The sequence below is a fragment of the Acipenser ruthenus genome, chromosome 36 (genome assembly GCF_902713425.1).
Source record: "Acipenser ruthenus chromosome 36, fAciRut3.2 maternal haplotype, whole genome shotgun sequence".
Taxonomy (NCBI): domain Eukaryota; kingdom Metazoa; phylum Chordata; class Actinopteri; order Acipenseriformes; family Acipenseridae; genus Acipenser; species Acipenser ruthenus.
The window spans coordinates 7,385,576-7,401,504 of record NC_081224.1 but is presented as its reverse complement, the minus strand read 5'-3'; the positions used below and the strand labels follow the sequence as shown (position 1 = coordinate 7,401,504).

The 15,929-nt window shown below is 39.2% G+C and overlaps 1 protein-coding gene across 2 annotated transcripts in view; it reads right to left on the bottom strand.

The window, feature by feature from the left end:
* Nucleotides 1-15,929, bottom strand: part of LOC117402156 (adhesion G protein-coupled receptor E1-like) — a 70,960-nt gene that overhangs the window by 41,874 nt on the left and 13,157 nt on the right. For both annotated transcript variants that reach the window (XM_059008046.1, XM_059008045.1), the window contains exons 2-4: nt 12,720-12,809; nt 11,961-12,089; nt 5,973-6,017 (exon numbers count right to left, since the gene is read on the bottom strand). In XM_059008046.1, coding sequence (XP_058864029.1) covers nt 5,973-6,017; nt 11,961-12,089; nt 12,720-12,809 — 264 coding nt within the window. The remainder of the gene's footprint in view (nt 1-5,972; nt 6,018-11,960; nt 12,090-12,719; nt 12,810-15,929) is intronic.

Here is a 15,929-nt window from a genome sequence, read left to right as displayed (position 1 = left end):
GCTGCCCGGAGTGGTACGGAGGTCCACCTCGGGGCCCCTGTCGATCCCTCCAAGCAACGTGTCCCCAACTAGAAAGGACACCAGTTTAGACTTTTTTTTGCCAACCTGGAGCTCAAAAGCTATTGGAAATGCAACCTTGACATGCCATCATGCTGAAAATGTGTAAATTTGTTGAAAATGTAGCATTTGAAAATGGGTGGCTCCCTGTGAAAGAGGGCCCCCAGACATGACCCTAGGAAGTTCAACCCGGTTTCTAGGCCCCGGGGTCATGGAGATATGACCCCAAAAAGGGTAGTTTTTGGACATTTTTGACAGGGCGTATCTTGGGTTCAGTGGGGGTTAGGAACTTGATTTTTTTTGTGGCAGGGCCCCATGGGGCCCGCACAAGGAGTCACCATTTTCATGGTTCAGATGCCAGGACGGCTTGGCAAAGTGAATTTTTTCGTCATGACATGAGTTTTTGGGTGAACCACCACACCGTTTTAGGGGGTGGTTTGGGGTGCTCCTCTGAGTCTATATCACTTTGAATGGTGGTTCTACATGCTCGGGTTCGGGAGATATGCCTGAAATGTGTTTCAACCCTGCCATAGACATGAATGAGGCTGAACACCCTGAACGCCCTGAAAATATTTTTTGCAAAGAATTGCTACGAAACTGGGCATGTTACATTTAGGCTGGCCTAGAACCCTTCGAACGGTGGTTGTAGGTGCTCTGGTTCGAGAGATATGACTGAAAATGTGTTTTTTAACACTGCCATAGACATGAATGGGGCTGAATACCCGAAAATATATTTTGCAAAGAATTGCTATGGTGGGTGTATGCGTGCAGGGGTTGCATGGTGGTGTGTGCGTGCAGGGGTTGCATTGTGGTGTCTGCGTGCAGGGATTGCATGGTGGTGTGTGCATATAGGGGTTGCATAGTGGTGTGTGCATGTAGGGGTTGCATGGTGGTGTGTGCATGCAGGGGTTGCATGGTAGTGTGTGCATGTAGGGGTTGCATGGTGGTGTGCATGCAGGGGTTGCATATTGGTGTGTGCATGTAGGGGTTGCATGGTGGTGTGTGTGTGCAGGGGTTGCATGGTGGGTGTGTTCATGCCGGGGTTGCATGGTGGAGGGGAATTGGAGTGCAGGTTTTGCACAAAAGAGGGGCGGGGAAAAGACTGGGAAGGGTAGGGTAAAAGAAAAATTACTACAATCATTTATTTTCACTGTCGACTCCCAGTCTACTTACCCTCACTTTATGATTTTATTTTGCGATTATTTAATTATTGTCAGAATAAACGGCCTTCATCTACTCACAGTTGCAGTCTCATTTCTGTCCAAAAAGAACCTGAAACACTACAATATATTGATGGACGTTACATAAGAAAATGAGATGTCCTTTTTTCGGAATACCATGTTCCTTCCCAAAAATGTGTTTTAATATTATCCTTTAATAAAGGAAAACGACTGCTTTAATTAATTTTCATGTATCTATTTCAGTGCAATGTAGTTTCTTCATGTAATAAGAAATACTTTTTTTAACATTTACATTTTATTTCTGTTTTTTCATTAAAAAAAAAAAAAGATTTCTGGGGAGAGTAAAAAATACATTAACTTTGATTCATGTACTAAGGGTTACTCTCAAATGAATTCACGATCCAGTTTATGGTAAACTGCATGAATGACTTAGAAACTCGGCTGTCAGCTGAATCCCAAAAACTGGGCTGAATTCGAAAATGCAAAGCGGCCCAGAATTTGGGACGTTATCTAAAAACCAAAGCGGCCCAGAATTTGCGACGTAAATGAAAACAGGGGCAGTGTATATGTAAAACTGTGATTACATTAGAGATAAACTAATGTATCCTCTAACAAAACTGCAATAGTGTATACATTTTATATTAAAATATATCGCAAAAACGATTATAGATATATGCTACTTGAAAGAAAAAAGTACACCACCACAGAAAGCCAATTCTTACATTCGTGCATAACATGATTCATATAAAGTAATTACCCATAGTTTGTTATATCAGTACAGCGTAATATCACATTATATTTTAATGGTAAGGTTGTGGAAAGCAGATCACTCTCTCTCTCTCTGATCACAATGTTAAAAATGCCTGCAAGCTTTTCCACTCGTGTGACGACATATTCATGTGACAGACATGGACCAATCAAAACGCGAGACTGTTATGCGGTTCCATCCCAAAAACTGGGCCCGTGTCATACCTCCACCAGGCACTGCAGTTTGAAAAGAAAGACGGTGCTGGTACAGTTTTTATTAACAAATAACAAAAATAAATAAAAGGTTTGAACAAAAAAAAAAACACTTGCTCACAGAGCAAAATAAAAATGTTAACAAAAACAAGTCTCGCACACAAAATATAAACAAAACCCAGGTCAGGCTGAGCAATTGCCTTCACTGTTCCTAGATTATTATTAAGTTTCATTTTCACTCTCTCTCATTCCTCACGCTCTCTCTGCTCCTAATACACCCACCACGAGCGCAGAGAGCTTTTATACAAGATGCTTTTTATACAGGTGACCATCTCCCGATTAGCAACAAATTAAATCACCTAATTAATTCGGGAGATGACCACCTTCTGCACAAGTTTTCTAAATACTGTGTGGATGGGGCATCCCATCCACGCTACTAAATAATATAACAAACAAACGGCTACGCCGTCACTTCTATAAACAAAACAATAACAAAATGTGCTGCGTTTCGCCATCATATTTATACATAAATAAACAAACAAACAAATAAATACAAAATAACACTGGAGGAGGGGGAAACCCTGTTCTAAAATAAACAAATCCTGTACAGGGCTGCTCGCCCTGTTACAATACTCTAGGATTATTTTTAATCAGGTTATCAACCCATTATTATCTGTTTTGTTTTTGTACTGTTTCAGCACTCTTGGATATTTGATATGTTTAAAAGTTACTCGTATATTTCACCTTTGAGAGTCTCTTAACAAGCCTGAGTAAGCCCTCTGTTTTGAGGTTGGTATAAAAATGACCACCAGAAGTGTGCACAGTTAATTTCCTTCCTCCTGAACAGGGAATTTGTCAGATTTTCCATTTAAATTTAGCCAAACGCAGATAGTATTGTAGCATTGTGTGGAAATGAAGGCAGGCTCACACAGATATTGCCGGTTCTCGAATACAGCTCTTGCTAATTTATTAACTGAAAATGTAGGGATGCAACCTTTATAAAATCATGATTAATTAATACTTACACTTTATTGCTTGTAACATTTTTTGCACAATGCAGGGTACCCTGATGTATCTTTATAACATTTATTCCCCTGGTCCCACTCATACTAGCTCAATGAAATACTTCAGACTGTAGATAAACACGGTTTCTCTGTTTTTTCTCTTTTTACTGTCTTCTGTCTTTCTGAAACCTGTGCTCTGTGCTGTGACCTTTCAACTCTTTTTTTTTAAAGGTGCAGTGCTCCGTTTTTGAAATTTAAATGATTAGTGTTAGCGTGTATTTTATTTCATACTTATTCTACTATAACACCTCTCTTGCAACGTCCTGTACACAGTATGTATTCAGTGCATATTTTATTGAAGCAATACAACCACTATAGGTACACCCCAGTGCTGTGGCATATACCCTGCTCCATGGCACGGCAGCGGCACCATATAGAGTTGCTACGTATAACGATTTGGCAGTGGATTTTAATCTCTAGTCTGTTGAAAATATATGCTAATTCTCTCCAAAACGAAGCAAAGCTCAACAAAATACTTGAGTGGCTGAACATATTTTTGGAAACTATAGATAAACACGATTTCTCTTTTTCTCTTTTTCTGTCTTGTATCTTTCTGAAACCCGTGCTCTGTGCTGTGACTTTAGCGTATTGTGATAGAACAGGAAGACAGTGGACACAGACAACGGTGCTGCGGTAATGAAAGCACTGCGGTAATGCTTGTGCCGGTTTATTATAAAATAAAAAAGGTTTAAACAGAAAACAAAACACTGAACAAACAATTGGCACAAACCTAAATCTCGGCAGTTCTAGTGTTAAAGTCAGCACGAGTAGGACATTGTCTGTTAACAGAGAAAAAAAGAAAAAACATCTGACAGTGTGTGAATGCCTCCTGTTGAATCTTCAAGGTTTAGAACTACCTTCGAATTACTGGCTAGAGAACGAACCATCAAACCTTTGAACACAGCCCTAGTGGGAAGCGTATTCTGCTCTAGTAAACTCCAGTGAAAGGTGTCTTCTATTTACGTACCTTCACATCGTGTTTGATTGAGTATCCATCTCAATCCAGTATTAGGAAATAATCCAGGATTACAGGAGCAGGTGTAGCTGCCGACAGTGTTGGTACGATATTGATTCGTATTTTGTAATATACTTCTTGCTCTTAATTGTATTAATACTTGTACTGTGATTCTTGAAATGTATATGTTTACGACTGTAAGTCGCCCTGGATAAGGGCGTCTGCTAAGAAATAAATAATAAATAATACATGGGGGTTTGGGCGCACTCATCAATGTCTGCATGAAAACGCATTTGAAATTTCAGTTAGTATCCACTTTGTATTTCCGTTCCCAATACTCTCATTGGGCAGTCAGTTTTCCAGAGGTGAAAGTCTAGTGTACCTCTGTGCTACCTAGCATCATTATACTGCACAGCAGTGGTTAAAAAACATTATAAAATATTAATATTTCATGCAATATTACTATTAGCTTCATCTTCACACTGTCCTGTGTGACTTCATTGGTAACTAACCCCAAGGAGACAGTTGCACGTGTGCAGTTTGTTGATTCATCCGGTGCTAAATGCTCTGTTAGTTAGGAATAAGTTTAAGGTTATGGGTAAAATTGTGATTAACGGTTAGGATATGATCCTTCTGCAGTATTTGGTTCTGGACAAATTGACAACGTGACACTGCTATGCTGATGATACACAGTTATATCTCTGTGAAACCTGGTGACATTATCACATCAGTCTTACTGGAGTGTATTATTGACATCAAAATTTGGATGTCCCAAAATTTCCTGCAGTTACACTCTAGTAATAGGTTCTCCACGACAACATGACTTGTCAAAAATAGACTTGGGTGACTTAACTCCAAATTTAAAATCAGAGGTGAGAAATCTGGGTGTTATCTTTGACTCTGCTTTAAGTTTTGAGTCGCATATTAAAAGGATTACAAAAGTGTATTTTTATCATCTAAGAAATATTGTCAAAATTAGATCATTTCTGTTATTCTCTGATGCCGAGAAAGTAGTCCATGCCTGTATTTCATCTAGACTGGATACTGTAACGCCCTGCTTGCTGGGCTAACTAGCTAAGCCTTGGCACAGCTACAGCTTGTGCAGAATTCAGCAGCAAGGGTTCTCACCAGAACAAAAAAAGAGAGCACATATAATTCCTGTGCTGGCATCTCTGCATTGGCTTCCAGTGAAATATAGAATTAATTTAAAAATTCTATTACTTATGTTTAAAGCACTAAATGCAATGGCACTAGTTTACTTGTCAGAGTTATTGTCTCCTATTGGCCTCTGCGTGCATTGGGGTCAGCTGATAGTGGGCTGCTCTGCACTCCGAGGGTAAAACTTAGGAAGAAAGGAGAGGTTGCTTTTTGTGTTCGGGCTCCACAACTATGAAACTCTCTACCAGAGCATATCAGAAGTTCACCCACGTTGCTACTTTTAAATCAAGGCTTAAGACTCATCTTTATTATTTAGCCTTCTGGTTTTATTTTGACATGGTTATTTTAACTGTTCTATTTTTTTTATGTGTTTTTTTTATTTTTGTGATTTTGTCTTAGTGGTTTTTAATATCTGTCTTTCTAATTGTGAACTTGTGTGTAGTGCCTTGAACCCTGCGTAATGAAAGGCACTCTCTAAATAAAGTATTATTATTATTATTATTATTATTAGTCGTAGTCGTAGTCATAGTATGGTAAATGCATCGTATAACAATTGGAAAAGTGGTGAAATTTTTTCTGAAATGCTCAAAAACATACCTGGTACTGGAGTGGTCTTCGGTGCTTTGGTTGCAGTATCTAATTCTGTAAAGATGTAAGAAAGGGACATTTAAATTTATCATCCTTTTAAATGGGTTTCCTAACATGAAAAGGAATAAAGCAAGGTTTGTAAGCTACAAAAAAATAAGAGGGGTTTCTAAAATGACTCTTTGAAATATGTGCACATTACAAATTTAAAAAACAAGAGGGGTTTCTAAAATTACTCTTTGAAATATGTGCACATTACAAATTAAAAAAAATAAGAGGGTGTGATAGGGGAGAGATCTGTGCTGACTCTGCTGGCGTGTTCACAGTGCTGCAGGAGGGGGGCGGCAGTCATCCAACAACCGCCTGTCAGTCATGGCTGTGACACGGAGAGGTGGGAGAGGGGGTGTGTGGACTTTCCCTCTCTCTGAATGGCTGGGAGGCGGGTCTTGGGGAGATTGTTGGCCCTATAAGATAATGCTCTGCTGTTTCCTCAGGTCTGCCTTTTTAGACGCGCTGGATGTGCGGAAAGTGCTGGTCGGGAGCGTGGATCAGCGGAGAGAAAGGAGCCTCCTGATAGAGAGAAATAGGGAGAGCGGGGAACCTTTGGGCAGAACCCCAGTATTGAATAGGCAAGCATAGCGAGCCGGGAGAGTAGGACGGAGATCCGGGTCGTGCGGGTAGCAGCGACCGGGATATCGTTGCCAAGGGCAGCACCTTTTTTCTTTATAGGTTTATTACTGTGTTTTATTTTCTCTTTTTCTTTTGCCTTTTGTTTTCATTGTTTTCGTTTGAAGCACCTGCGAGTGCTCCTGCCCGATCACTGGTTTACCAGACTTCTGGTATTCTCCGTGGTTCTGTTTACCATCGCTGGTAAGCAGACCACGGATACACAGCGCCATCTGCAGGCTAAAGAAAACAAATACCTCCTCAAAACGAAAATAAAACTGGGCACCTGTGTGGTGACTCCAAATACACCTGTCTGTCTCTGAGTCAGTGAATTACCCACCACCCTTCCACAGAGGGGTTTCTAAAATTACTCTTTGAAATATGTGCACATTACAAATTAAAGCATAAACATCAAGCAAAGAAACACAAGATCATTACCTTGAGAGATGATGAAAGCATAGCGAAGTGTAATAAAGCATAGTGAAAGCATGGTGTGGATGAAATAGCAATGTATAATATGTTTAAATGTATAAGCCCATCCTAAAAGTGTTTATATCAGGCACATTTATTGTATCCTTCCCATGAGGATTACAATTCATGCAGACATTCTGTCTAGGAGAACCCCCACCGATGGACTATTAACTACTAAGCTTCAAACAAACAATTGTTTATGCTTCCATGCAACGCATTACTTCAAAGAAGCCAAGCCAGGCCAGACTTCACACTTTGATAAACAAAATACTGATTAGAATTAGGGCTTCTGCTTTTTGACTTTTACTAATTTCATTTTTCTGTGCTTATTTTTAGCTAGTTTCGAGTTTTATGGAAATCTTTTTTTTTTTTTTTTCAGGGCTTTTGCTTTTTATATACTGTGTATGAAATGTATTGTTTTTGGTTAATTTCCATTTTTGTTTTCTATCACAATATCTATTAACTCAACAGTACCTGCACACACTTCAATGTACCTTCTTTCCTTTTGCTGTCTTCAGCAATGAACTCCTTATGGTCACAGTCATATTCTTCTGGGGTTTTGTGTGTTTAGGCATTTGTTTACATTTTGTCACAATTTGCAATTCTGTTTTAAATTCCATGAGGGTGTAAATACTCCCTATCGTTGTACTGTAATAGAGCTTAAAATCTGGCGAGCAAGAACATCTCATTTTAAACTTCACAAGCGTGTTTCAATCCTCCAATAAAACATGTAGGAATGTGCTGCCACTCAGTAGTTGGGGTGGGTTTAAAGTATTCAGAACTAATCAATGCGAGAGTCAGGAAGGAGGGACACTGCTCAACTGCACTGATAGTTTTTCTGTAGGTTACTGTATTTCATTGTTGCTGGAAAAACGGTAAAGTGAAGTAACCATTTCCAGTGTTTTTCAGATGTTTATGGTATATGCACTGATTTCATTTTTTGTTTTGTTTTGTTTTACTGATTTTTATGGGTTAAAACTGAAAATCAGAAGCCCTAATTATAATCAAAACAGATGGTTCTGCAGCCAGTGCTAGGGGAATGCATGAGTCAACTATATTCACAAGGTGACAGTTAAAATGCTTTTCTGTCTAGAGATCAGAAGACATCAGAACATCAAAGGATAATTTAAAATTCCCGTGAAGGTTTTTAGAATTAAGGACACCAGCACTATCTGGTGGAAGATGGAGTTTGTATTGAACTGGTGCTAAAATAGATGTAATATTGAGACAAGAATACAGAGCTTTAATATATATATATATATATATATATATATATATATATATATATATATATATATATATATATATATATATACAGTGCCTTGCGAAAGTATTCGGCCCCCTTGAACTTTGCGACCTTTTGCCACATTTCAGGCTTCAAACATAAAGATATGAAACTGTAATTTTTTGTGAAGAATCAACAACAAGTGGGACACAATCATGAAGTGGAATAAAATTTATTGGATATTTCAAACTTTTTTAACAAATAAAAAACTGAAAAATTGGGCGTGCAAAATTATTCAGCCCCTTTACTTTCAGTGCAGCAAACTCTCTCCAGAAGTTCAGTGAGGATCTCTGAATGATCCAATGTTGACCTAAATGACTAATGATGATAAATAGAATCCACCTGTGTGTAATCAAGTCTCCGTATAAATGCACCTGCACTGTGATAGTCTCAGAGGTCCGTTTAAAGCGCAGAGAGCATCATGAAGAACAAGGAACACACCAGGCAGGTCCGAGATACTGTTGTGGAGAAGTTTAAAGCCGGATTTGGATACAAAAAGATTTCCCAAGCTTTAAACATCCCAAGGAGCACTGTGCAAGCGATAATATTGAAATGGAAGGAGTATCAGACCACTGCAAATCTACCAAGACCTGGCCGTCCCTCTAAACTTTCAGCTCATACAAGGAGAAGACTGATCAGAGATGCAGCCAAGAGGCCCATGATCACTCTGGATGAACTGCAGAGATCTACAGCTGAGGTGGGAGACTCTGTCCATAGGACAACAATCAGTCGTATACTGCACAAATCTGGCCTTTATGGAAGAGTGGCAAGAAGAAAGCCATTTCTTAAAGATATCCATAAAAAGTGTCGTTTACAGTTTGCCACAAGCCACCTGGGAGACACACCAAACATGTGGAAGAAGGTGCTCTGGTCAGATGAAACCAAAATCGAACTTTTTGGCAACAATGCAAAACGTTATGTTTGGCGTAAAAGCAACACAGCTCATCACCCTGAACACACCATCCCCACTGTCAAACATGGTGATGGCAGCATCATGGTTTGGGCCTGCTTTTCTTCAGCAGGGACAGGGAAGATGGTTAAAATTGACGGGAAGATGGATGGAGCCAAATACAGGACCATTCTGGAAGAAAACCTGATGGAGTCTGCAAAAGACCTGAGACTGGGATGGAGATTTGTCTTCCAACAAGACAATGATCCAAAACATAAAGCAAAATCTACAATGGAATGGTTCACAAATAAACATATCCAGGTGTTAGAATGGCCAAGTCAAAGTCCAGACCTGAATCCAATCGAGAATCTGTGGAAAGAACTGAAAACTGCTGTTCACAAATGCTCTCCATCCAACCTCACTGAGCTCGAGCTGTTTTGCAAGGAGGAATGGGCAAAAATTTCAGTCCCTCGATGTGCAAAACTGATAGAGACATACCCCAAGCGACTTACAGCTGTAATCGCAGCAAAAGGTGGCGCTACAAAGTATTAACTTAAGGGGGCTGAATAATTTTGCACGCCCAATTTTTCAGTTTTTTATTTGTTAAAAAAGTTTGAAATATCCAATAAATTTTGTTCCACTTCATGATTGTGTCCCACTTGTTGTTGATTCTTCACAAAAAATGACAGTTTCATATCTTTATGTTTGAAGCCTGAAATGTGGCAAAAGGTCGCAAAGTTCAAGGGGGCCGAATACTTTCGCAAGGCACTGTATATATATATATATATATATATATATATATATATATATATATATATATATGAATGGTTATATTTAAAAAACATTGTAAACTTGGGATATGAAAAGCATTATTAGATTAATTGACAAAAACAAAATTACCTTTAATAAATTATGAAGTTTTAAAGACAATTGTTTAAAGCATACTGACATATATTTAGTATGTTAAGGAACATTGCAACTTAAACTAGAAATAAAACCAGTAACTGCTGGAAAAAGAACCCTGTATCTATTAAAGACAAAGGGCAACTTTCTTCAAAACTGCTAAGCTGTGGTTACGAAATCACCTTGCTTCAGAGGTAACACATGTTTGTACTGTGCCTATTTTATATATTTTTTTATACATATTTTATTGAATTCTGTAATTTCTAAATAAACAAAATGTGTTTTTTTTACTGTTCAAAGATGTGTATGTTTATTTTTGTCTGAATACTGCTTTTTATTAAGATATAATAATCAATTGAAATACTTATAACTGTGTTCAAATTTAATTTACCCCTGAAAATTTCAAATTAAATCTTAAAATATACCTCACAATGGTAAGCATTGTAAAGCCCAGAGGGTATGGTAAAGCTTTTTAGAAAACATGACAAACCATGGCTAACTATGGTAAATGCATAGCATAACATGACAAACCATGGCTAACTATGGTAAATGCATAGCATAACATGACAAACCATGGCTAACTATGGTAAATGCATAGCATAACATGACAAACCATGGCTAACTATGGTAAATGCATAGCATAACATGACAAACCATGGCTAACTATGGTAAATGCATAGCATAACATGGCAAACCATGGCTAACTATGGTAAATGCATAGCATAACATGGCAAACCATGGCTAACTACGGTAAATGGAGAGTATTACATTGGGAAAGCAGTGACAACTGAAATCAGTGCATATACCAGTGTGGTCCAGTGGTTAAAGAAAAGGGCTTGTAACCTGGAGGTCCCCAGTTCAAATCCCAACTCAGCCACTGATTCACTGTGTGTGACCCTGAGCAAGTCACTTAACCTCCTTGTGCTCTGTCTTTTGGGTGAGACATAGTTGTAAGTGACTGCAGCTGATGCATAGTTCACACACCCTAGTCTCTGTAAGTTGCCTTGGATAAAGGCGTCTGCTAAATAAACAAATAATAATAATAATAAGGGTATCTACAATGCTTGCTAAGTATTAAAGCAAAAACTGCTTCTGAAAAGGCTCCTCAAAGCTGTGATGGAGTGGGGCTGGGGAAGCAAATTTTTGCAGAATCATAAGCAGGGCAAATGATCACCACAGCAGAAACAACACACAAGAGGCTATTAATCAGGTAACACATGAAATATTAGGAATATGTCAATAATATCTCTTTAATGGAGGGTGTCAATACTTATTTGCACCACTGTTAGCAATACATTTAGTTATTTTGGTGTTTTGTTTTTTATTTCTTTAAATCCAAGATTGTTGTAGTATACTAAGCTGTATGTTGATTTCCAGTAATAGGGGGTGTCTGTGATGGGGAGAGCCTTGTCACTGGTTTGTGAGTGCATATGTGCCTTTATGGAAGCAGCTGGGATGCACAACAGGAGACGTGTTGCTTAATTATTATTATTATTATTTTGTAAATTAAAAAAGATTTCTGTTGAACCTATTTTTTCTCAATAAGTTTGTTTGTCCTTATTATAATTGACCATGGTACATTTGCACAGTAATTCTCCATTTTGACCATGTTTTTTTTTCTTTTTAATATGCTTTACCATACCTCTGTCTCTGCGCTATAAAATACTTACCAATGCTTTACCATGTTTCCACTATGCTTTATTACACGCTGCTGTGTTTACTGTGGAACACTTTTAAAAAGGACAGCGTTCTCACTTCTTGCCCCATGTCAAATTGAGCCTCTTACCATCACATGTATCTTTCTCATGGTACTGCATGTATCCAGGATGGCAGTTACACCTGAAGGAGCCAGGTAGATTGATGCAGTCCGCGTGCTTGCCACAGAGTCTTCTATTTCCTTCACACTCATTAATATCTACAATGAAAATACATTGAGTTGCTGACCAATGCTTTCAAATACATTTTCCATCCAACCACTTTAATAAACCTTTTTGGTGTTTTGCTTGTTGTTTTTAAATGCAATCTTTGGATAAAATCCATGAATTATGCCCTATCAATAAAATACAGGTAAACCAACTCTAAAGTGTGCTTTTTGTGATAAATAGCAGCTCGTACTTGGTTCTGTATTAAACATAACTCAGAATGAAAGGAATACTTCTAAATATACTCTCAGATTATCTTTAATCAGGTTATCAACCCATTATTATCTGTTTTGTTTTTGTACTGTTTCAGCACTCTTGGATATTTGATATGTTTAAAAGTTACTCGTATATTTCACCTTTGAGAGTCTCTTAACAAGCCTGGGGTGACCACCAGGGGTGTGCACAGTTAATTTCCTTCTTCCTGAAACAGGAAATTGGTCAGATTTTCCATTTCATATGCTCTCTAAATTTATCTTGTAGAATCCAAGTTGCCAGCTCATTTCCTGTATTTCTTGATTCCAATGAAATCTCGTGATGTGGTGACATTTCAACTGTGCTGGCCACACTCCCCCACCGGTGAAAACAAGAATCAAATGTTTGGAACGTTCTTCATTGTAACTTACCAGTACATGAACCATTTAACAAGGTGAATCCAGCTTCACAAGAACTGTCTGCCAAGGAACAGCACCAGAGCAGCAATCCCACAATGATACCTGAAGACAAGGAAATGGAAAGCACGTTTAGACATACTAAAAAAAAAAGTGTATTATCAATAATACTAATAGGAGTCTAAGACAAATACACACTGTCGGTTTTTATTGAAGTTACAGTAACACTTGAATCAATCACAGAGCAATGAAAAGTATTATACATTTAAAAGCACTTTGTATCTTAGTGGAAATCCAGTTGTAAGTGAACGTTTAAAAAGTATACATTTTGTCCTCAGCATCAGGTTATTGAGCAAACCGGGCACATTGACGACTTGCATCCAGTTTGCTGTTCATAGGCCTTAATCGATCCCAGTTTTTCAAATTGGTTGATAAAGTGTTAACAGGAATGTTGAAATCTGCAGCATCATCTTTCTTTTTCTTGTACAGTGGTGGATTACACCGTGTAACATTTTTTCTTTTTTTTTTTTGGTTCCTGGGTAGTAAGTGTTATTTCCTAATTGCTTATGCCTCAAAAGTATTGAAAATGGCTATTATTCCCCACAAACTTTGCTTTTGTGACCAGGACAGTGATATTTTGAAATTTACCTATTTTCCAGAACATTCCAGATAGATTCAGTGCTGAGTAACTTCTAGAACTTTCTAGAACTTTCCAGTAATATAAATAGTAGTATAAATACAGGAACCTTAAGCCCACTAGTTCAGTTTAGTTCCAGCTGCCTAAGTGGATACATATCTGCATTTTTCTGAGATGGCATCAAGGTTATAGGAGACATCAAAATGGTGGCATTCCTGATGGGTCTCCAAGGCGGTTTTACCAAGTTTCCCTGCTATCTTTGCCTTTGGGACAGCAGGGACACCAAGGCGCACTACCACAGGCGGGACTGGCCACAGCGGACCGAGTTCTCTGTGATAAGGAGTCGGCAGCCTTCAAGTACCTTCAAGACTTCTTCCCTAAGCTGTCTGAGGCAAAGGTCAAAGCCGGTGTCTTTGTCGGACCACAGATAAAGAAGATCCTGGAGTGCAATGAATTCCCCAAGAAGCTCACTAGTAAGGAGAAAGCGGCTTGGAACAGCTTTGTCGCAGTGGTTCGGGGCTTCCTGGGCAATCACAAGGCCGAAAACTATGTGGAGCTGGTTGAGACTCTGGTGAAGAACTACGGCACAATGGGCTGTAGGATGTCCCTCAAAGTGTTTGGTTTTGTTTCACTGTTGTTTTCATTTGTTTAACACTAAAACCGCCGGATTTTCGAACTACCTAGAACCACCACACGGGTCATTTTGACCCATACATTTTTAAACTGCATCAATATGAAAATGAAGGTATTGACAATGTCGACCCAGGGGACTTTTTCGACCTGAAAAAATAAACAAGGACCAGGGGTCACAAATGGAAATTAGATAAAGGGGCATTCAGAACAGAAAATAGGAGGCACTTTTTTACACAGAGAATTGTGAGGGTGTGGAACCAACTCCCCAGTAATGTTGTTGAAGCTGACACCCTGGGATCCTTCAAGAAGCTGCTTGATGAGATTCTGGGATCGATAAGCTACTAACAACCAAACGAGCAAGATGGGCCGAATGGCCTCCTCTCATTTGTAAACTTTCTTATGTTCTCCTTATGTTCTTATGAAAGACAAACTATGGATACAACTCAAAAGTTTTATTCATGAACATCACATCAAACATTTGGACCACAGAAACACAGTATTTAAATGAAAAAATAAACATACAAGGATTTATTTTCAAAATGAGCGCATATACAGCATGACTACAAAACATGAAAAACTAATTTTTTCAAACAGTAACAGAAAAATGAATATACTACTTCCGGGCATGTAAGTCTATGCTGAAAACGCCTCTGTACCTCAGCAGCTTTCAGCAGCGTTTGCTTTTGCACTGTAGCCTGTATTGTTTATTTGTTGTATTTATTTATAAATTGCACTTCTCACACACTTGTAAGTAGGGTGACTAGTTGTCCCGATATTAGGGGCTTTGTCCTGCGTCCCGATCAAGGTACTGTCGGGACGCCATTTGTTCCGATTTATAGAGTAAACGTTGAAAACCCAGGCGTGAAATGTGAAAATTTTATTTTCTCGTTAGGAAATATTGTATATGTGGCTGCTGTACTGTCTCGCGGCGCAACAGCATACTCTACTGGTTTAGGGCGTGTTGTTTGAGTGAGTTGTTTGCACTGCATCTATGTGGCTATCCAATCACATTAACCTGCAGTCAAATGATGCGGTATGCGTCATGTGTTTTTCTTGGTGCGTGCGCCTGTGCGTCCGGTTTTACTGGCGAAGTGTCATGATGGCTGGTGTTGTTGATGAGCCTTTCACTAAAAAGTGTATTACTCTATATGTTTATTTGTTGTATTTAATTATAAATTCCAGTAGGGTGACCAGTTGACCACTCTGTTGTCCTGTCCTCCCTTGCGACCTGGGACACTCCGGCACTGCTCTTGCCTGGTTCTCCTCCTACCTCTCCGAGCGCACGTAACCGGGTGTCCTGGCATGGCTCACCCTCCGCCTCTTGCTCTCTTTCGGTAGGTGTCTCCCAAGGCTCAGTCCTGGGACCCCTTCTGTTTTCTCTCTACACCCGTTCCCTGGGTCCCCTCATCTCCTCCCATGGCTTCTCGTATCATTCTATGCTGATGATGCCCAGATCTTCCTCTCTTTTCCCACCTCTAGCTCTGACATTTCCTCCCGTATCTCTACCTGTCTCTTGGCCATCTGCTCCTGGATGCACTCACATCATCTCAAACTCAACCTCTCCAAATCAGACCGCCTTTTCTTCCCCCCTCATCCTCCCCCACCGCTGATCTCTCTATCTCTATTCTACTTGAATCCACCCCCTCTCTCCCTCCTCATCCACTAAGAACCTCCAGAGCCCACTCCTTCTCCACCCTTGCCCCTCAGTGGTGGAATGACCTACCCATGGATATCAGGACTGCTCAGTCCCTGACCAGCTTCCGGCGGCCTCCTCAAGACACCTGTTCAGACAGCATCTGTAAACCTCAACTCTCGACTATACTGGACTTTATACCACCCAATTGTACCAGTTTTGCATCAGCTGTACCTGCACTAAACTGCTCCATACCTTGCCGCATTCAATTATTATTATTATTATTATTATTATTATTATTATTATTATTATTATTATTATT